The sequence below is a fragment of the Typopeltis vanoorti genome, chromosome 6 (assembly GCF_054136105.1).
Source record: "Typopeltis vanoorti isolate ZY-2024b chromosome 6, IOZ_Tvanoo_1.0, whole genome shotgun sequence".
NCBI classification, from domain to species: domain Eukaryota; kingdom Metazoa; phylum Arthropoda; class Arachnida; order Uropygi; family Thelyphonidae; genus Typopeltis; species Typopeltis vanoorti.
This window is the reverse complement of record NC_143554.1, coordinates 146,801,445-146,824,233: the sequence shown is the minus strand read 5'-3', so window position 1 is coordinate 146,824,233 and position 22,789 is coordinate 146,801,445. Positions and strand designations below refer to the sequence as shown.

At 35.3% G+C, this 22,789-nt stretch overlaps 1 protein-coding gene across 3 annotated transcripts; it reads right to left on the bottom strand.

Annotated features, from left to right (window-relative positions):
- Positions 1 to 697: 697 nt before the first annotated feature.
- On the bottom strand, positions 698 to 22,324 carry LOC150106047 (BTB/POZ domain-containing protein 6-B-like). 3 transcript variants are annotated; one of them, XM_090393788.1, is made up of 4 exons: positions 7,795 to 7,810; positions 5,482 to 5,565; positions 2,557 to 2,789; positions 698 to 1,878 (listed from the first exon to the last, which is right to left on the bottom strand). In XM_090393788.1, exons 3-4 carry the CDS (start codon positions 2,781 to 2,783, stop codon positions 804 to 806), a joined length of 1,302 nt encoding a protein of 433 aa, XP_090249914.1. In that variant the 5' UTR covers positions 2,784 to 2,789; positions 5,482 to 5,565; positions 7,795 to 7,810; the 3' UTR covers positions 698 to 803. The 3 variants fall into 3 exon arrangements, with proteins under 3 accessions (XP_090249914.1, XP_090249916.1, XP_090249917.1); XM_090393790.1 differs by lacking the exons at positions 5,482 to 5,565; positions 7,795 to 7,810 and adding an exon at positions 22,266 to 22,324; XM_090393791.1 differs by lacking the exon at positions 5,482 to 5,565 and having other exon boundaries at positions 7,795 to 7,837.
- Between the last annotated feature and the right edge of the window lie 465 nt (positions 22,325 to 22,789).

Below are 22,789 nucleotides of genomic sequence, written 5' to 3'. Positions count from 1 at the left end.
ACCTTGTAGCAATTTGTATAGGTAAAGTTGATAATGCTCTGTATTACAAAAACCTTGGTATTAAGGGTCTAGCTACTTACTGAGAAGACCTCAAAAAAGGTTGAAACCGGTCTGGGTAGTGACCCCACCCATAATGCATTGCAGTATACATCTTCTAATGAAATGTGCTTTACATTATGGGAAATACTAAGAATAGTGATCAGAACTTCACCCACCTTTACAATGAGTTGCCCTGGTGTTGTACCAACACTTGATCTATGTTTCAGGCGCAAACTTAACTGTTTGCTTACCTGGGATTAGGAGTTAAATAACCAAGCTTATAAAATTACTTGGTAAACATAATATATTAATAAATATATAAAAACACATATATATTTCCATTGCAAGAGAAATTCGCTTAAAAACGACAAGGAGGACTTCTTTATTCTCAAGACGACAATAAACCCTGTAAAGTCAAGAAAATCGAATGCAGAACCCACACTATTTCAGACAAATAATATACTGTATTATGGGTAGGGACCACTACATGGCGACACATGTCTTCCTCTGTCGGATGCTTTTAATTGTCTTGGGTGATTAGCTACCGGTTGAGATTGAATGCCTCTCAGCTCCAAAAATTAGATGGGACTGAAACGGCCTCTTCTACACCATATAGGGAATAAAACGCATTTGTGGATTTATTTTTTATTATTTTTAATTATGAAATTGAAGTATACAGAGTGCATTTAATTGACAGTTACAATTTGCCATAGCATTAAGTAGCCTGTTTTAAATATAGCAATTATATATCAAGGAGTTCTTATTCATTTGACGTACAGTTTAAATACAAGCGATTTCACCATCCATTTACTGACTGGTCTCACACTAAACTTATAGTTAAACCTAACAAACTGATGCTTTTCGATACTACAAGTATCAACTGATCTCTTAAAATGTTGAGAAAATAAAGCAGTCATTTGAAATATTTCTCCTTTCTTAGCATAGACAGTTTTCGGATAAGACTCTTTAAATGTGCATGGGCCTCTCACCTCCTCGGCATTAATGGATGAAAGTGATTTCATACAAACTTCTGTACTTGTATAAGTACTGAATTCATTTTTCACTTCTACGGTTAAAAAAGGTTCCACAAGAATTAGGTAGTCGCCAAGTATTTCTACTCTAAATGAAATCTTGTTGTCAGTAGGCAGAGTTGAGTCATTAGATACTTCGGCTTTTGATAATTCCCACGAAGTGCTGTTTTGTTCATCAATTACCATCACAGCACAACAAGTACTAATACAATATTTCCTTGTTGAACTAATGTTACTGCCGATGAGCAATGCAGATTTGACTGTTGTGTCATTCTTTATGCTTCTGCATAATACAGGATTAATTTCTTCACAAGTAAACAATTCCGTTTCCGTTACATCAACAATTTCTTTTGCAGACATCACAGAAAAACGAAGGAATGGAAAAAGTGTCCACAATACAGTTCTTAAGTTGTCTCGCGTTTGCTCCAGGTTTTTGTTAGCGAGATAGTTCAAGCCCCATTTACAAACAGCATCGAACAGGCGATATTCTGTAGTGACCGATAGTGTGATTCTATTCATTATAAACTTCAGCGTGTCCAGTTTACAATCCAAGAAATCAGACGAGTTGATGATTGTTTCCGTGTTCTTGTCAATTAGTTCCAAGCATGTGTAGATCACTCGATGCAGATCCATACGTTTAGCAAATTCATAAACTTTACAAACACATTCGTTGCCAGGTGCAGTCTGTTGAAGTAGAAATTCTTCACTTTTCTTCTTAAGTAGCGGTATTTGGTACTTTTCTCCAACGTAATATACATCCATAGCAGTGTCGATTGAAGATATTGAAAGCTCGTCTGTATACAAATACCTGTAACAAAAAAACAAACAAAAATCATAATGAATAAATTAAGAATATGTAATAATGAACATGCCATACAAAAACAGAAAATTAGTGGTAAAAATGTTGTAAATCAATGACAGATAATCTCACGCTGTGCGTATCGTATGTAAATGGCAGCAGTTCTAAACTGTATCAGTGGTATTATGCGATGATTGCCCTGATTTTTGAAATTAAGAAACATTAATAATAAATGACACTTGTAAAATTTGTTTATAAATACGTAAATAACTAAACACTTTGTGAAATACATAAACGACTAAATATACACTCCGTTTTGGACAAATCTCAATACGATAAAAAGTGAATTGAAATATCAAATTGTATTGAAAGAATAAACTACCTGGAAGACATAGAAGTCCAAAACGACGAAGGAAAAGAAAAACTCAGACCGGAACGGCCCACTGGATCAAAATCTTTGAAACGGTCACGATGATGATGATGTAAACTGTGTCGTATTGCCCCCATCAAAATAATAAATAAAACACGTGTGCATTTTATTGCAGAATGCACACCTATTTCATCATTTTTTTTTATTTTAGAATTTAAAAAAATGTCATAAGAATCTATACTTATGCATAATTCATTTACAATTTACCTTTTGTTTTATATGTCCTAAAAATGAAACACTTAAATGAAATGACTCACGTTAGCATAATCTCGAATGCTTCTGGAGTGACGTCAGGAACCAGAACCTCTTTATCTTCCTTTAACGGACCATAAAACATGGCTGCAAACACAGGACTTGCAATGGCCAGCAGTAACTTGTGCGCCTCCGTTACTGCTTTCAGTTCCCCTTCACCAACTACGAAAGTCACATCAGAAAACTGTGGATCTTTCAACAATGGCTGAATTCTTTCTTTCAGTGTCTCCATGGTTACCTAAAGGAGAAATTAAACATTATATTATAAACTACACGCGGTATCCTAATAGTTAGTCATATTTCGATGTTTTAATAAATCTGTGACAGTGATACTACACCTCATAACATAAAATAAAAATGAGAATTATACAGGCTATAGCATTGCGGACAACTACAACCATCTCCAGTTCCTAAACACTATCAATTATTATTGCTTGAAATATTTAGCTTCGAGGTTAATTTTCACGAGTTTCAGGACGAAGAAGTCCTATTTGTCTGCGTCAAAGATCGAATGACTTGACATTCAGGTAAAAAAAGCATGATCTTAGAACAGTTCCTCTAGTCCAGAATCGAACCTACAACAGTCTTTGCTCTGTAGGTCTTGCATTCTGAAACCATAAATTTTGTTACACGGGTACATAGATTCCTTCCCATTGTACAGGATTCATTAAGAGTTCGAAATATTGTAAGAGCGGTTATGGAAAAAATTAATTGCAAAGTATGAAAACTTTCCAAACTGTATTTTCCTTTATGATCTCTCCCAATTAATACTGTAAACCTATCGTTATTAGCACTTTGGGTAAGCAATGAGTTCAGATAATCGGGATACCCACCTCTACAGACTCAATATGGAACTTTCTCAAAGACCTTCAAACCTCTATCATGCAAGTCATTAGTTCACACCATGTAATAAAAATCAGCTGGCACATAAAATATTAAATCTCCCAGCGGATTTTATGCCAAAAACATCTGGGGAAGAACATTTGCTAACTAGTGGCGGTCGTTGAACTGTATTGCTCGTTGTGGGACAATCTGAAGTGGCATGAAAAAATTCAACTAAGTACTGCGTTTTTAGATAACTTAATCTTCAGCCCATCCCCGGTTCCAGTTTTAGAGTTATTAAACTCAAGAAAATCCATAGTAGAACATGCACTATTTCAGACAATGAAAATATAGTGTTAGAATTATGAACCACGAGATAGCGGCTGGTCAACCGTCTCTTCACATCGTATGACGCTTATAATTAGTGATTGTCTTCGGGCAGCCATCTATGATTGGTCACCGATGGCCAATCATAGATGGCCAATTGTCTTCATGACAATGTCAGTCTGAATACAATTGTTAATATTTCAATAGATGTGATTCTTTGGAGGAGAATCAGATCTATTGAAATATTGATCTCGGGATTGAAGTAGGTTATGTTTTGCAATCAATTGAATTTGTAACTAATTTTCACTCAAATCTTATAGGAATATTGAAACTGTTCTTATGTATTTTCTGGGATATACACAAAATAAGGGAAACACTTGTTCTTTATTAATATGGTGTTGGACCATCTTTTGAATTCAGTACAGCTTGAATTCTTCTTGAAATGGACTCAATTAAGTTTTGAATAGTTTCTAGTGGAATTTTTTACCGTTCTTCTTGAAGAACATCTTAAGTTATTTGAAAGATGTTGAACGAAATCAGAATCCGTTTCTTATTGTAGATTCCAAAATTAACCAGAGTGGTTCAACAATATTCAAATCTGGTAATTGTTCTGGACAGGGATTGTCCTTGACAGTCCAAGCTGTCTGAATTGAAGGGAGGGGAGGTCGTTGTTGTCTTGGAATACTGCATTGTTGTTTGGAAATAACGTTTGGATCACGAGATGCACGTGATTACCCAAAATATCCAAGTAATCGCTTGCAGTAATTCTGCCATGAAGAGTAATAATGGGACTAAGAGAACACCGCGATATTACTGCACAGATAATAACAGAACGACCCCGATGCTTTACTGCTTGAGCCACGCATTCGAATTGTAGGCTTCTTTGGGTGTTCTCATCTCGCTATAGGAAAGAGCCTGATGGTCGATTCATCTGAGCAAACTCAATTCATCCATATCATCATATCACTGATTTCCAGTTTCTTAATTTTTAGGTTGGATTGTCGTGACATTATCGTTTATACATCTGAGCATTCTTTTCTGTATTCAGAGGTTTAGCAATTATAGCTCTACCATGAATATTGCATTTCTGAAGTTGACGTCGGACAGTGTTTGTGGAATCAGGTTCTACAAGATGAAATTCAGTCTGCAGTTACGTGTGCTGCAGTAGTTCTGTGATTTTTCAAATCAATCCTCCTCAATATCCAACGATCTCTTTCTGTAATATTTGATTTTTCCCACTTTTTCTCTTCAGTGATCTTGTATTTTCATGATCAGTGTATGCTGACATAACTATAGAAACTGTCGATCTCGATTAACTCTAATAATGCGACAGTTTTTGTCAATTATGTCCCAGCTAAACGCGCACCGATTTGTCCTCTTTCAAAGTAGGACAAGTCTCCCATTTTTCGATTTTTTTAACACGAATTATCACTCAGCACAATCAATAATTCACTTGCATGAGAACTGTAAAGTGTAAATAAAACAAAACAAGAACATTCAGTGCTCCCACCACACGTTTTTTAATGTAGCCAACAAAACAAATTCTATTTCAAAATAGCTTATTTTTTCTTATCATTTGATCCAATCCCTACGTTCCTCGCCAATACGAATGAGCATGGGGTGTTTACGATTGCATAATTTCAAAATAAAATTAAGACATAAGACTGTACAAATTAGTTTTACAAAGTTCGAGTTAATAAAATGCCTTCGTATGAAATGATCGCCACAACTTCTTAGTCTCGTGAAAATTTTCAGTTATAAGGACGAAAATTTCAACTTACCGCAACAAAGTGAAAACAGGAGCTTGCTGTTATGAAGTCGAGTAAAAATAAATCCTTTTAAAAGAATATGGAATGTCCTGTTATCTAAAAAAAAAAAGGTAAAACTAATAATAATTCGTAGGTGATAAAATCCAAAGGAATAGGTTTTTCTTATTGGTATCGGAATTCTAGAAAATATTTTGAGTCACACTTGTATAAAAGCATAAACAGTTTGTATTTGTCGGTTTTGGAAATCAATGACCAAAAACCAAAAATGTTCACAATTAATCATGTATGCATCATGTGTATTTCGTAAGAGTGGCAAAAATGTCGATTTGCTTGGATAACGAAAACAAACTAGAAAACTACTCCAGTTGAAGAGCAGAAAGCAGTGTCATGGAATTTTCCAGTCAGTCTATTTCGGTGGTTCAAAAAGGACAAGTTCTGAAACCACTCTCAAGGATTAATCTTTTCATTCAGCCAATCTGATTTCATCCACAAACACTGCACGAAGCGATTGAGGTTGATCCCGTAGGAAATGGTAGTATCATAACTGGTTCGGCCGGACTTGATACTCTAAGACAGGGGTCGAGAACCATTTTGAACCAAAGAGCCATTCCACTAAAAATATTAATTAAAACAAAATTTTGGGAGCCGCATGCTGCTATAAATTTGGGAACCAAATTCATATCAGTTTCACCGTATGATTGCATAATTTTTTATGTAAGAAAGTTTTGAAAGTGCAGAGTACATCAGTGTTCATCTTAATTGGTTCAATGCAGGTAATTGTTGGAAAACTTTGAATACTTAATTTGTCAGTTAATTGTAATTAAATGTGCGTAGAGTGATGGACAATGTGTTTCGTTTTAGACACTATATTCATCACCATCATCACCAGTGGTCCTAACAGGCATTTAACGGCCTACGACCTAACAGGTCCACGACCTTCCAACTATACTTGGACTTCGCAACTGCAACTGTAACTTGAGGATAACGTGATGAGCCTCATCCCACCCAGTGTGTGTGTGTGTGTGTGTGTGTGGTGTTTGTGTGTGTGTGTGTGTGTGTGTGGTGTTTGTGTGTGTGTGTGTCCCCTATATCTGTAGATGCGTGTGTTCACGCGACCGGTTCGCCTATTCTATGGAACAAAAAACCCAAGTTTCCGAGCGAAAAACCACCTTTCGTCAAAAGATACCAGATAAAGGTTCCTCACCTCACTGAGAGGAATCGAACTCAGATCTTTCCGACCAAAAGGCTTCATGTATATCCACTGAGCTACGGAAGCTTTACATACTGTATATTGGAAAAAATAATGAAGGAGAATGTTATATTTGGTCGGCATATTTGAATTACTCAAAGGTGTAAAATTTGCAAGAGGGAGATGAGGCTTACATCCTTTGACTACAATATTCCTTCTCTTAAAAAACTTGTCTACCACGTCAGTTCACACTAAATGTATTTATATGATGAAACTCAGAAAAAAAACAGTAATTCATGACAAATGACAACGTTCAATTGGATTGGTTGACACAACATTCAATCACAGCCCCTAGGTGCTGCTGCTGTCTAAGAACTCACAATGCCACGCCTCTGAGCGGTTTAAAATTACTAGAACGCTAAAAAAAAATTTACCCCACTGCTGCATCTGTATATCTTTTCAAAGGGCACAAAGGTGTATGTATTTTGAACGCACAACCGAGTTATTAACACGAATCTGATGCAACAGTCTCTTGTCCAAAAGTCTCTTCTTCATGAAGCATTGGAATCTTGTGTTTACTTTTAGGAATCACGCTAAATATGGAAATAATTAAGGGTGACTTTAAGATAAACTAATGCAAAAATATTAATCAGTGATATTGCTAACAGGTGGATGAACACCGCACACTTAGTATACCCTGAATATTCGCCCCTGAGATCACGCGCTATAGTCTAAAAACAAATCATGACTTGAACACCAACAGGGTTAGCCTCTCTCTCTCTCTTTCTCTTACTAAACGTATGATACGTAAACAGTTACTCAATATGCTCTCAACTACCAATACGTGAATAAACCACAAATTCAAAACTTATCCGAAATTCATATCTGACTCGATGAGATTTCTTTTTATTTATTTGTTTCTCCAAGCTACTGGCGTTGAAATAACGCCTGCTTGCCGCTGAAAGTTTAACTTTCTCTGAACAGACTTCTTTATGTAATTCAAAAAACATTCAGAAGTCTGATTGAAATCCGCTGTAAATGAATAGCATGGATCTATAATGAACTAAATTACTTTGGAAATGTGAAAAATATTATTATATTATATTGAAAATAACTGAGATCAGAAGCTACCTTACCTTAATCGACTAAAATGTTCACCTTCTCGTTACCACATGAACAATGCAGCTTTTTTCTAAAATACGATTAGATAATATGTGTGTGTTCTTTTCCCCCATCATGATAAATCCGGGTATGCTGGGAGATAGAGAGTAACTGATTACGAATCATATTATTAGTAATAAAGAGATAAAGAAAATATCGTGTTGGTGTTCGAGGAATGAACATATATATATATTATTTTTTTTTGTATGTATATATACTGTATATATATACATATATATTTCCATTGCAAGAGAAATTCGTTTAAAAACAACAACAACGATGACTTCATTATTCTCAAGACCACAATAAATCCTGTAAAGTCAAGAATATCGAATGCAGAACTCACACTATTTCAGACAAATAATATACTGTATTATGGGTAGGGACCACTACATGACGACACGTGTCTCCCTCTGTCGGATGCTTGTAATAGTCTTGGGTGATTAGCTACCCATGGAGATTGAATGCCCTCTCAGCTCCAAAAATTAGATAGGGCTAAAATGGCCTCGTCTACACCATATAGGGAATAAAACGCATTTGTGGATTTATTTTTTATTTATTTTTAATTATGAAATTGAAATATGCAGAGTGTATTTAATTGACAATTACAATTTGCCATAGCATTAAGTGGCAAATTTTAAATATTTAAATATATCAAGGAGTTCTTATTCATTTGACGTACAGTTTAAATACAAGCGATTTCACCATCCATTTACTGACTGGTCTCACACTAAACTTATAGTTAAACCTAACAAACTGATGCTTTTCGATACTACAAGTATCAACTGATCTCTTAAAGTGTTGAGAAAATAAAGAAGTCGTTTGAAATATTTCTCCTTTCTTAGCATAGACAGTTTTCGGATAAGACTCTTTAAATGTGCATGGGCATCTCACCTCCTCGGCATTAATGGATGAAAGTGATTTCATACAAACTTCTGTACTTGTATAAGTACTGAATTCATTTATCACTTCTACGGTTAAAAAAGGTTCCACAAGAATTAGGTAGTCGCCAAGTATTTCTACTCTAAATGAAATCTTGTTGTCAGTAGGTAGAGTTGAGTCATTAGATACTTCGGCTTTTGATAATTCCCACGAAGTGCTGTTTTGTTCATCAATTACCATCACAGCACAACAAGTACTAATACAATATTTCCTTGTTGAACTAATGTTACTGCCGATGAGCGATGCAGATTTGACTGTTGTGTCATTCTTTATGCTTCTGCGTAATACAGTATTAATTTCTTCACAAGTAAACAATTCCGTTTCCGTTACATCAACAATTTCTTTTGCAGACATCACAGAAAAACGAAGGAATGGAAAAAGAGACCACAATACAGTTCTTAAATTGTCTCGCGTTTGCTCCAGATTTTTGTTAGCGAGATAGTTCAAGCCCCATTTACAAACAGCATCGAACAGGCGATATTCTGTAGTGACCGATAGTGTGATTCTATTCATTATAAACTTCAGCGTGTCCAGTTTACAATCCAAGAAATCAGACGACTTGATGATTGTTTCCGTGTGCTTGTCTATTAGGCCCAAGCATGTGTAGATCACTCGATGCAGATCCATACGTTTAGCAAATTCATAAACTTTACACACACATTCGTTGTCAGGTGAAGTCTGTTGAAGTAGAAACTCTTCACTTTTCTTCTTAAGTTACTTAAATATAAAGAGCCAATTGGCTTTAAGTAACTTAATGGTTGCACCTTTTTGACAACTCGTATAGCAGGGTACATAAGTTCTTTTCGCTATACCCTTTAGTATCTATTTGTTCTAGCTATTCACTGATGAAGCCTCAAAAAAGGCTGAAACCGGTCTGGGTAGTGACCTCCCACCATAATGTATGACATCATACATCTCCTAGGCGATGGGTTTTACATTATGGAAAATACTAAGAATAGCGATCAGAACTTTCTCCACCTTTGCTGCGAGTTCCCCTAGTTTGTACTACGTACTTGGACTACGTACTTTAGCTTACGCTAGTAGTCGCCGATATTTTTATAGTTACTATATTCGGCATGAAACTCTTTGATTCCGATCTTTGAGTTTCTTTTTCGGTTTTAAAGCAATGTGGGATTTAATATCCCCTTAATTTAAATAATGTTTATATCGCCGAAATGAAGCCTACTGGCTCTTTACTTTAAATAAAGAATTATATAATATAACAGAGACATGATAAAATTACATACACAGATCTAGTATAAAACACAATAGTACTAATTATATGAGGAGCCAAAGACTTCAATTCGGCAACATGAACTTATTAAAGTTAAGGGATATTACATCCCATATTTTTTCAAAGCCGAATAAGAAACTCAAAGAGTTTCATGCCGAATATAGAAATTATATAAAGTTCGGCGAGTCCAAACGTAATCAAATACCTGGATAGTGCAACACCTGACCCATTTGGTAGTGCAACACTGTGACAACTCATAGTAAGGGTGGAGCAAGCTCCGATCACTATTCTTGGTATTTACCCATAATATTAAACCCAGCTCCTAGGAGCTGTATTACTGTTCTACATTATGAGAGAAGATCACTACCAGACCGGTTTCAACCTTTATTGAGGACTCATCAGTGAGTAGGTAGACCTAGATAATACCAAGTTTGTAGCGAACAGAACTTAAATACCCTACTGTAAGAATTGCGAAGAAGTTGTCCTAATAAATTACTAATTATATGAAGAGCCAAAGGCTTCAATTCGACGACATGAACTTATTTAAGTTAAGGGATATTACATTCCATATTGTTTCAAAGCCGAATATAGAAACTATATAAATTTCGGCAAGTCCAAGCGTAAGCAAATACCTGGATAGTGCAACACCTGACCCATATGGTAATGCAACACGGAGGCAACTCATAATAAGGGAGGAGCGAGCTCCGATCACTATTCTTGGTATTTACCCATAATGTGAAACCCAGCTCCTAGGAGCACAATTACTGTTCTACATTATGAGAGAAGGGTATTTCAGGGTCTAGCTATTCACTTTCGCCTTCGAGTTCCAGTCTGAAAATTTTCCGCGATCGTGAAAGAGAGCTTCGACTTCAAGATCTAACCCTGCTTCATGATCGTCCTGAAGTTTCCCTTCACGAATTATCTTGCCTGGATTGGTAATATATATTTTTTTTTATTATTATTATTCCGGATATTTTTGTTCCTACCTTGGCCCGTTGTATATGTTATATACTGTATAGCAGGGAAAGCTTTCTTTTTTTTTTTTTTTTTTTGATGGCGGCATTCTTATCTTTTTGATGGCGGAATTGCCAGAACCAACGAGAGATGGTTTCTTTTCCGCTCTTGAGAGTAGAACCTTCTGGAAGTATAACAACTAATCATAGCAGGTGACTGGAACTGTGTAGAAGACACCCGCTACGATAAAACAGGTGAGAACAGCAATAACGGCACTGGCGGGTTTTCCGCACTAAAAGGGTGTTGCGTAAACTTGGATCCTGTCGATGTTTGTAGGCGGCAAAACCCTCTCAAAGTCGAAACGACGTGGTAGCGCAGCTGGATAGCGACAAGACTTGACAGATTTTACATATCCCAAAAGTTAGAGCCGTATGTTCAAGAGATACGATACACTGCAGTGAGCGGTAGGCTAACCGACCACAAAACGGTGGTACTAAAAATAAAACTCCCAGAAGCTATGGAAACAGCTAGAGGCCCTTGGCGGGCGCCCCCCCCCACCTTTCCCGGTCTATTTAGCAACAGGCTACAGCTCTTCTGTGATGAATGGAAAGACATCAGCTGGGACTGGGAAACCTGGAAGCAGTTCAAGTCGCAGGTAAAGAAACTCTTTCAAGCGCGTGGGCGCGAAAGGGCCCAACAACAACGAAAACGTCGGAGGGATCTCTACAGGGAGCTAAGTTGGTACCGCATAAACGAGCGTCGCGGAGTTCCCTGTGGAGATATCATCAGACAAGTAGAAGTTGAACTGCAACTAGAGCGGCAGAGAAGAGTCGAGGACCTCGATTTTCTAGCGAGACTCTATCTCAGATATTTGGAAAAACCTTCCGCCGCATTCTACAACCAACAACGGGTTGCGGCAAATGACGATCGAACGGTTTGCCAGATCCGAGAGAATGGCCAAATGCTAAAATCATCTCAGGAAATTCTACGACATTTCTATCAGCACTACCTCGGCGCCTTTTCTGATCAGCAGGGCACAGATGACTTTAGCGAGTGGAAATTACATGTCTTCCCGATCATCTTAGCGCTCTGCATGACAGGTCAAAGAAATAAAAGCAGCCTCCAAAACAATGAAGGCAAGAAAACACCCCTGCTTAGTTGGATTGGAGATTGAGTTTTATCGAGCTATCTGGGAAGTCGCTTTACCGATATTAGTTAATTTATTTAACGATTTCTTCACTTCGTGAATTATCCCCTAGGATTTCGTTAAAAGTTACACAGTTTTACTTCCCAAAAAAGACTGGGATCGAACTTTAACAAACAGCTGGCAACCGATCTTCCTCACAAACTTGGATTATAAAACCTTCGCCAAAATTATCTGTACCCGCATCAAATGCGGTATAGAAAAAGTAATAACGAGCTCTCAAGTTTACGGAGTTCCGGGCAGATCGATGGAACTAAATCTCTTTCTCATAAGAGATCTAATCCGTCTTTGCAAAAACAAAAGCTATCCTCTGGCACTTCTCTCAACAGATCTGGAAAAGGCGTTCGATAGCGTCAGGCACACGTACTTGCAGGACATCCTTCAAAAAATAGGGGTGGGACCTGGGCTTCGGCGCGTAATCAAAAACATGTACGCAGAAGCCTCTACCCAAATATCTATTAACGGGTTCGTCTCGAATCCAATTCTTATAAAAAAAAGGGGTAAGGCAGGGTTGGCCGCTAAGCTCTCTCCTTTTATCATTAGCGCTGGAACCCCTTATCCGGAAAATTGATAATACCCCCGAAATTAGAGGAATCCCGTTACCCCCAGTCTCCAGACAGAGCAAAATTGTAGCATATGCCGATGATGTAGTGGCTATGCTCAGAGACTCTGAGTCCATCTACATCTATTTCGGCATTTTGCAAAAATTCAGCATAATCAGTGGTCTCCGCATAAACCCCTAAAAAACTAAAATTAAATTTTTTGGAAGTTCCATAATACGTGCCTTCCCTATGGTTTAACACCGCAAACTCAGTCTCTTACATTACTTGGCGTTCCATTCCCCGCGACTCCAGTACTGCCCGTCTCAAAACTACTGTAATCCTGGGCGGAAAAACTAAAACCGTTTAAACCCAACTATTTCTCATTTTACGGAAGAGCAATAATTATCAAAACCATTATTACGCCAATGTACATGCATACAATTAATATTACTGATGTTAAGGGAATAGAAGAAAAACAGCTTTACAAACCATTGATAGAATTTTTCTGGAATAATAGAAAACACGAAGTCAGGAAAGACTATCTAAAAATAAAAAGCATTCAAGGAGGATTCTCATTTCCCAGTTTAAAATGTTTACTTTAAGCAAATACTCTTAAAACCATACGGAAAGCTTTAAAGTCTAACCATATTTCGGGCAACTTAATTAAATACTTCCTAGGACATTTCCCTCCCTACTTCGGGATCACGGGTCATGCTGGCCCCTGCGCGGAGGTTGTGCATAAATGGTATTATTCACTTAGTAAACACATCAAAAAATTTAAAACAGAGGGAATAGATATATTAAAATTAAAATCACAAGCAACATACTGGGAATTTTTCCAGCTTTCCAGATGTGATAAGCCAAATTTAGATACAAGTATGGAAATCCTATTCCAAAACATCAGGAATAGCTGGGGACAGCCGTTTCACAGGGATTTAGCATGACGAATAGCCTACGGACAACTCCCTGTGAAACTGATCATGTCCCGTTATAGACCAAGTCTGTGAGACCCCTTCTGTGACGTCTGTCACAGCGTTGAAACGGTAGGACACTTCTTTTACTTTTGTCCCCGCGCCCAACGTGTCTGGTAAAGACTAAGTAGTGTTGGGAATCCCAATACTGACACTGGAGGAGGTCGTACATCTGCAATTCCCCCCTCCGGTCAGAAAAATCCAAAAATTCATAATTTGTCTGATCGACGTGATCAAGTATCACATCTGGAAAGTGCTGAAAAAGTCCCAGATACGGGACGAAAGCGTAATCTATGCAAGAGTCGTAAGCGGGCTCTATTTCTATCTGCCAAAGTTTCTAGCCCAAGAAATGGCTTTTTTTTATATAGAGCAATAAGTGTTAAGACATGACATCTTCAGACACCTGGTTAAATCTAGTTTAAGCTATGGGGTAAGGTAAAGTATGTTTAAAGTTTTTTTTTTCAGAACAGGTAAGAAGAGATGAAATGTACGGACCATTTAGCCACAATCTCTTGGTTACATAGCTAAACAGGTTGACTGAGACCTCTTTATTATCTCTTACTATCATACTCTACCTTTCGTTCTCTTCCCATCTTACTACCTGTTGACCCTCAGCACTCTTTATACTCCAAAGGCCGATGATGAGAGACATGAACTCCCATTCTTACTCACTGATGAGACCTCAATAAAGGATGAAACCGGTCTGGATAGTTGACCTTCTCTCATAATGTAGAACAGTAATACAGCTCCTAGGAGCTGGGTTTTATATTATGGATAAATACCAAGAATAGTGATCGGATCTTGCTCCACCCTTACTATGAGTTGCCTCAGTGTTGCACTACCAAATGGGTCAGGTGTTGCACTATCCAGGTATTTGCTTACGCTTGGACTCGCCGAACTTTAATCTGTTTAACGAAATCTGTTTAAGAGATCTAGAAAAGGTTGGATTTGTGGAGTTGAAGAACGTTGGAGTACTTCAAGTGATTTATGGCTTCTAGATGAACAATATCCTTCAAGGCATAGCTTGCAGCAAATACTTCACCTTTTCTTCCAGATTGGCCTTCAGAGATTGGATTATTTCTTTACATAAACCACCATACAAGGATAACAAATCCAAGAGATCAGAAAGAAGACAGCCAGAAAAAGGGTGCAAGAAAATCTGAAACCAGAGGTAAAAAAAAGTGAAGAGATTTTATTGCAAGCAATATCGGACTACAATAAACACCTGTGTCACTCATAGGATAGGAATTATATAAATAATAATTTGGTTGTTTGAGAATATCTAAGCAAGTCTACTACAAATATGAAAAGTGGGAAATCGGACAAATTAATAGTTTGGTTAACCTTTGTACTTTTCACATCATAGATACCAATCCGGAAACCTAATTTGACCTTCTTTTGACATCATTAGCTTCGGAATACTTAAGTGTGCCATTTATCATTGCTATTTTCAAGGAGAGGGTTTCATACTTTACCACTGAGACTTAAATATTGTTATTATTTATGATTAAGAAACAATTAACAACACAACATTGAAATGTAATTTTTTATTTCTTTTTAGCAATATTTTGTTTAAATTTAAATGATAAAAATTCAATAATGATCTGTTTAGTCAAGCACACGTAGTTTTAAAATTGGTACAGATATCAATTATGTACAAATGATTATCTGCAATTTTTGACGATCTACAAATATTAATCATGTACAATACTTAGCAATGATTATTCTTTATATTTACTTTCCTATAATTCTCTCGGCGTAAAGTAAACATAGATAGATAGATAGATATTTGCTTTAATTTTTTATTTTATTTAACTTGTTAAAATATACATTAGACGATAGGTAACAAGGACTATTTACATATTATAAGTATATATATATTACAGAGATAGAAACATTTTCCTTTCAGGTATATGCAATAAATAGAGAATGCAATAAATGAATTCAAAATTTACAGTTCAGTTTCAGTCTGGGTTATCTTTCAGATGAAGCGTATTGTCATCGTCATTCCAGAAGAGAGTACGAGTTGGATTCCACTCCTCTATGAATTTCGCGACAGTTCTTGTTTCTTTGAAGTACTCACGTTCCAATAAAAGCCTGCTTTTTAGTTTCCGACGGAGGATGTACATGAGGGTTTGTGCAGTTTCAGTGATGGATGGGTGCTGGTTATCTCTTGTCTGTTTTAGGTAGAAGCTGTAGATAGATGAAGAGGAAATTGCATGTTCTGTGTCTGTTTTCTTCTGTGTAGACTAAATTCCAGTAGTCTTCTTGGCTGTGTGCGTAGTTACAAGTGCTAGAGGCAATATTCAGGGCATTAGGTGATTATCACTTTGTTTGCGGGACAGGTTAGATATGTGTGTTCCAAGGTACCTGAAACGTCACAGAATACACACAGATCCGTTTCTCTTAGCTGAAATTTGTAGAGCTTAGGAGTTGGCAAGATGTTATGCCATAGTTTCCACTGTAGAGAGAGCATTTGGACAAGGTTAGCCGAATTTCTAAGAGTTAGAGTGTTCCCTATACAACGTATGAGGATTAGGACCTCTTATTCCATGAGAATAAAGATGAAATTAAGTAACATTTAAAATATATTTAAAGATTAAAATATTTTCGAAATTCCATACTGCGAAATTTCTGGTTACAACAGACACATCAGTGTTTCTTTTAATTGTCTTTTATGATCTTTCCGTGGTAAGAAGTTGATGCAGTTGAATTGTGTCCTATTATTATGAATCTGAAGTGTTCTTTTAAATATTCCTTAAAAGAAAATTTCTTTTGTCGGATTGTACTTCGAAGTTCTTTCATTAGTTTGGTTTATTAAATCTCCTGAATTAGAAATTTTCTTTTTCTAGGTAGTACATTCGATTGGATAATCAGTTATGAATTTTAAATGTCTTTTAAGCTGAAATGATTGAGAAAATTTCTTTTCACAAATTGAACACTGGAAAGGTTTCTCATTAGTGTGAATTCATATGTGTCTTTTATGAGGTCCTGACTGCGAAAATTTCTTTTGAAAGAATGTACAAGTATATGGTCTTTCATTAGAATGAATTCTCAAGTGTCCCTTAAGATGTGATGCTGTGATAAATTTCTTCCCGCATATACTACAGTCGAATGGTTTTTCATTAGTGTGCAATCTTAAGTGTGTTTTTAAAGAACTTGAATTAGAAAATTTCTTATGACAGATACTACATTCGAAAGGTTTCTCATTAGTGTGAATTTTTAAGTGTATTTTTAGAGAACCTGAATCATAAAATTTCTTATCACAGATAGTACATTCGAAAGGTTTCTCATTGGTGTGAATTCTTATGTGAATTTTAAGATTTCCTAAAACAGAAAATTTCTTTTCACACATTGGACATTGAAAAGGTTTCTCATTAGTGTGAATTCTTATGTGTCTTTTAAGAGTTCCTGACTGAGAAAATTTCTTTTCACAGAATGTACAAGTATATGGTCTTTCATTAGAATGAATTCTGAAGTGTTGCTTAAGATGTGATGCTGTGTTAAATTTCTTCCCGCACACACTACAGTTGAATAGTTTTTCATTAGTGTGCAATCTTAAGTGTGTTTTTAGAGAACCTGACTCAGAAAATTTCTTATGACAGATAGTACATTCGAAAGGTTTCTCATTAGTGTGAACTCTTAAGTGTGCTTTTAGAGAACCTGAAGTAGAAAATTTCTGATCACAGATAGTACATTCGAAAGGTTTCTCATTAGTGTGAATTCTTATGTGAATTTTAAGACTTCCTGACTGAGAAAATTTCTTTTCACAGAATGTACAAGTATATGGTCTTTCATTAGAATGAATTCTGAAGTGCTGCTTAAGATATGATGCTGTGTTAAATTTCTTCCCGCACATACTACAGTCGAATAGTTTTTCATTAGTGTGCAATCTTAAGTGTGTTTTTAGAGAACCTGACTCAGAAAATTTCTTATGACAGATAGTACATTCGAAAGGTTTCTCATTAGTGTGAATTCTTATGTGTCTTTTAAGATTTCCTGACTGAGAAAATTTCTTTTGACAGAATGTACAATTATATTCTCTTTCATTAGAATGAATTCTCAAGTGTTCCTTAAGATATAATGCCTTCTTAAATATCTTCCCACACATACTACACTCGAATGATTTTTCATTAGTATGAAATCTTATGTGTGTGTTAAGTACTTCCGATTGAAAAAATATTTTGTCACAGACAGTGCACATAAAGTGGTCTTTCTTAGCCTGTATTCTTGTATCCATTGGACGACTTCCTGTGAGAAAAGTACTTCGCTCAGTTGTTTTAAAAACTTAAATATGTTTTCTGATGTCAAACAATTTGTTTCTCAGATGGACCCTGGAATCAATTCTGATTTGAATGAATTCTTAAGGGTTGTTTTTGATATCCAGATTAAAATTTGTTATAAGTATTACACTCGAAGGGATTCTACTGATTGAGTACAAAAATGTTCGATAAAATATTTTGTTTAAGAAAATTACTTATCACCGATATCCCACAGAAGCAGACGAGACATTATTTGAATGATTTGTTAAGTGTGTTTTATGATCTCTTGCTTGCTAAAATTTCTTTCAACTGAAGAATTCTGTTAATTTCTCAAACAAGTTGCGCACATTCAATATCTGTTAAAATTTTTACAATGCACCAAGTATTCTTCATTCAGTTTCTTTTTAAAAACTTTTCTCTCATTAGAGTACCAGTAATTTGTTATCTTCCTTCTGACTGTTCTCTGTTTTTAATCCCTCAAATCAATTGTCTACTGCCCTTTTCTTTGGAAAAATTACTAATTTCAACTCACTTCTTTATAGGATTTTTAGTGGAAATAATGGTGGCTAATTTAACAGTACAGTACTTCCTTTAGTTCAAATAATTGCTTCTGTTAGTCAAACCTTATTTCAGATTTCCTGAATATTTTTTATTGGTGTGGGGAAAATTTTCTTTATTTCAGCATTCATTTCTCATGGAGTATGGATCTGTACAAAAGGAAAAAATAAATGCATTTCATAGTCAATCTACACACACACACACTAAAAATTGAATGTATTTGTAATGAACAGAAATTATGAGAGAAATTGTTTTCTAATACTCTGATTTTAATACATTTATTTTCTTTTTTATATAAAGAAGTGATGTTCACTACTTTTCTATTATGTTTGTAGTATTGGTTTCGTGAAAAACAAACAAACAAAAACAATGGTATGCAAATGATTTAATACAACATATTGCAGATTAAACCACAATATCCATAAAAAAAGTTGCTATTTTAATGCTCATGTTTCGTTAATTTGTAAAAATTCAACAGGAGAATAAATATTTCAACTACTGTAGACATGAATGTGCATTTGAATTGTTGCCATGCGTATAACTCCAATAAACTACTGAGGAGAGGAGAAAGACTTCTCTTTATTCTATTTGAAACATTAAGTGACACGAAACAGTGTATTGAACCTTTCGTTTTGTTCTTCTTACATAGTTTTCAGCGTTCTCTTAACTTAGCAATTTAAAATTGATGGATTTAAAAATATCGATGTGTATTATCATTTACCTTATTCAGTAGTTATGACTTGCCTTAACTACGGTAAATGGACTTTCCCACTGTAGGTTTCGTTATTATTATTTTTTTTTTCATGCCCTCGTTAAAATTTTCTTACCTCCCAACTGCAAATCTTCAAATGGAATCATAAATGGCCTGGCCAGCAGTCTTGTTCATAAATTACAAGTTGGCTTATTGTTTACACCAAGATTTCAAAAATTAACTAAATCGTAACATGTAGCATCCAGCACGCTGTTAATAACCGAAAAGTGCTTATAAAAGATTCAAGTAATTTAGACCGAACAGCATTTCATTAGACTAAAATGGCATAAATCGCATCTGTGTATGCATTCAGCTACGTTTTATTATTGTTGATTTTTTTTAAGTAACATCTATGATATGTCACAAAGCCACAGCACCGAGCGCAGCGTGTGACTCATTGGATTAGATAATCCAGCACATGCTCTGGAGGAAAAAAGACATGGCCTCCTTTTCAAATTATTTCAGCACCCATTAACCATTCCACTGAATTCATTCCAGCGTTAAAAATTTATTAGCACCTAAATTTACACTTATGATTATTATTTACTAAAATAAAGAGCCAAAAGGCTAAGGCTTCAGTTCGGCGATGAAAAATTATATAAATCAAGTGAATAATAGATCCATTATTATTTCAAAGCCGAATGTAGAAACTGCGAAATTTTCGTAAGGTAAATTAACCAGAGAGCTTACGGGAATACATACCCCGGCATTCACGAGTTGCCTTAGTATGGACCACATAGAAGACATAGGTGCCGTCCAAGCGTCTATATATTCGCCTTTTATTGATCTATTTTGATAAGGTTTCACTGACCTGACAGCTGTTTCGAACTGGTTGATTCTCCTCAGAGATCAGGTAGAAACCTTAACAGAGAGCAAACCCTCTCGTTAAGTAATATGGAACTTAAAATGGAACTCGATATCGGTATTGAGTGTTAAATATTATTTCAAATTTTTCTAGATATTTTGATATTTTTTCATCCACTATTCTTTCAATGATGTTTTCTATTACTGACAGCGTGTATATAGGCCTGTAATTGTTAATTTCATCGAACTTTCCTTTTTTATGTAGTTGAATTATCACTGCTGTTTTTAGATCTGGTTGTATTTTACATTTTTGAAATATTAAGTATAACATTTTCGTAATGATTGGCGATACTGCGTAGTAGGGGGTTGATATCTCGAGATCGTATTTGATAATATCCATGGAATGTTTTAAAAATGATTTTCGAGATCACCGTAGCCAAATCTTTTTATATTATCTGAGGGGAATCTAAGAGTCTTATTTGTTGTGTCTGAATTGTGTCGGTGTTTGTTTATATATGACTAGATATAGTTGACCTTAAATTTGTAATTTGTTCCGTGATTGTATTATTAAATTTTTTACGCTAATTGCTTCTTTCTTAAGCGCTATTTGGCAAAGTCCTGGATAGCAGTCGTTGAAGCAGAGGAGTTCATATTTTATTCAATGATTCCTTTATTGCTGTCCAGGTAAAAAACTTGCATTTTAATCTCTCATTATTTAGATTTATTATCTGGTGCCATTCTAAACTTTAATTTCCGTGTAATCTTTAACTTCCGTATCATCGCGCTGCATTATAGGTTGCTGTGGGTCTTTGCTCGATCATTGTCTATTTAAAGTTTGATCAGAAAGAAGTTGGAGTTTGTTTCTCCACAACTGGGATGTGTAATGATGTATGGTCTGCTAGTTTTGCGTTAATAGTTGCGGATAAAAGTCTGAACTTCAATATGGTCTACACGGGATTCTTGTGTTTTCGTTTATCATTTCCCATCTAGCATGAGATAAAATGGTTGCTGTTAAGCCAAACTTGAATAATATATCTAAATAAGCGGCAGTAATGCTGATTTGGTGGTTAGGATGTTAATGTTTGTATCTCCTTAAATTATAGACTGCTTAATGTTGTTAAAAGGTTCAAAGGTTGAATAATAGGCAATATATTTTAACTGTATGTATATTAATATATAACATAGTTTATCCATTTGAATACTTGAATTTCTTTTTACAGTTAAGAAAAACATAAAACAATGGGGTTTACTGGTCTTCTATGATATCACCAATTTTTCATTCATTGACAGTTGTGAAGAATTTTGTATTGAAAAGTAAAGAATTTTTTTACAATTTTTTCAGTTCATTTTCATTAGTGATGGCGACTTTTCGTGATGGATCAGTTTTCTTCTTGTATATTTTTGAGTATTTGTACTTCTTGTCTGGTTTTTCTTTCTTGTAAATATACAACAGATTTCTTTAGTATGGTGTTAGATAATCGTTCAAGATATCCAGGACTTTCCTTCGAGGAACAACATGTATTCAGTGTTGTTAATCGTATTTTTTGGCTACTTTTAATTAATCTTTCTTTAGCCTGTTGCGACGAGAGATAGACTAGGATATATGCGGTGTGAACTTTTCTTCGGCTGGAATTGTTTCCGTAAGTGATTTTATATTTTCTTTCACTTCTTTCACAGAATTTAGGACTTCTTGCACTCTAACAATATTAAATTTAAAAAAAATAAGTCAAACTGATCTTTTATTTCTTGCTTATGCATGCTGCATATATCTTTTAGTGTTTCAATTTCTTTTTCTATTGATTGCCTGAGTTCTCCAAGAAGGGATCGCATTATGTTTAATTCTATAGGAGAATAAATCTGTTAGATCGGGTATTTTGGATTGGTCTGCTTTATTCAGTGATTTATTGGCACTGGTTTGGGTCTTAATCTGCTTTGCTAGTTTTGTTCGTTTTCTGCATGAGCTACAAAGCCCCACTGATTCGTCACTTTTAGGGATTTCGCTTTCCATGTATTCATTGCACTCAGATAACCGGGACCAATCCAACTGCAAGTTGTCGTTACACATGAAAGTAGTTACCATTAATAGCACGCTTCTTATCACTGCATCTGCATAAGTATTCCCTACATTTTGACAGCAATATTTTTAATTTGATAGTGACAGTCTTATATTGAAAGAATTTTAAAACAATGAATTGTAAATAGAATGAAAATCAGTAAGTCATACCTGAAATTAGTTGTCTCCAAGTCCTTATATCCTTGAGAAGCCACTGTCCGGCAGGAAAGGAACGTCACGTCCGTTCACTTCGAAGGTCACCTCAAAATATCAAGGAGCACAAAATTCACATTTCTGTTTACAGTAGAGTGAAGCGACACCTGTGAAATATTAACAAATATCAATAATAATATTAAAATAATAAAAATTTTATTATATCAAAAGTTTATTATCTTTCAAAGAAATCAAAGACTATAATTAACATTTGTCACATGCTATTAGAATTATTATAATTGTGAAATATAATATTGTAATTAACGTTAAAATTACTAGTAATCATAACAGAATAATTTATGAGTTTTACATTACAACAGTTATATAGTAATTTCCGCATTTTACAATTTACAATTATATTTCAATTTGTAGTTTATTTTAATTCAAAATTTATATTTGCAAATTCTCTTGAACTTGTTAGCATTAGGGAATGTTGAATGCTTTCATTTAACTTTTTCACAATACATTTATAACATCGGTAA

Coding starts and splice junctions, on each gene's coding strand:
- LOC150106047 (XM_090393790.1), bottom strand. CDS start 2,783: ATGGAGACACTGAAAGAAAGAATTCAGCCATTGTTGAAAGATCCACAG. Junction 1,879..2,556: donor GCATTCGAGATTATGCTAAC/GTGAGTCATTTC, acceptor TTTTTGTTACAG/GTATTTGTATACAGACGAGC.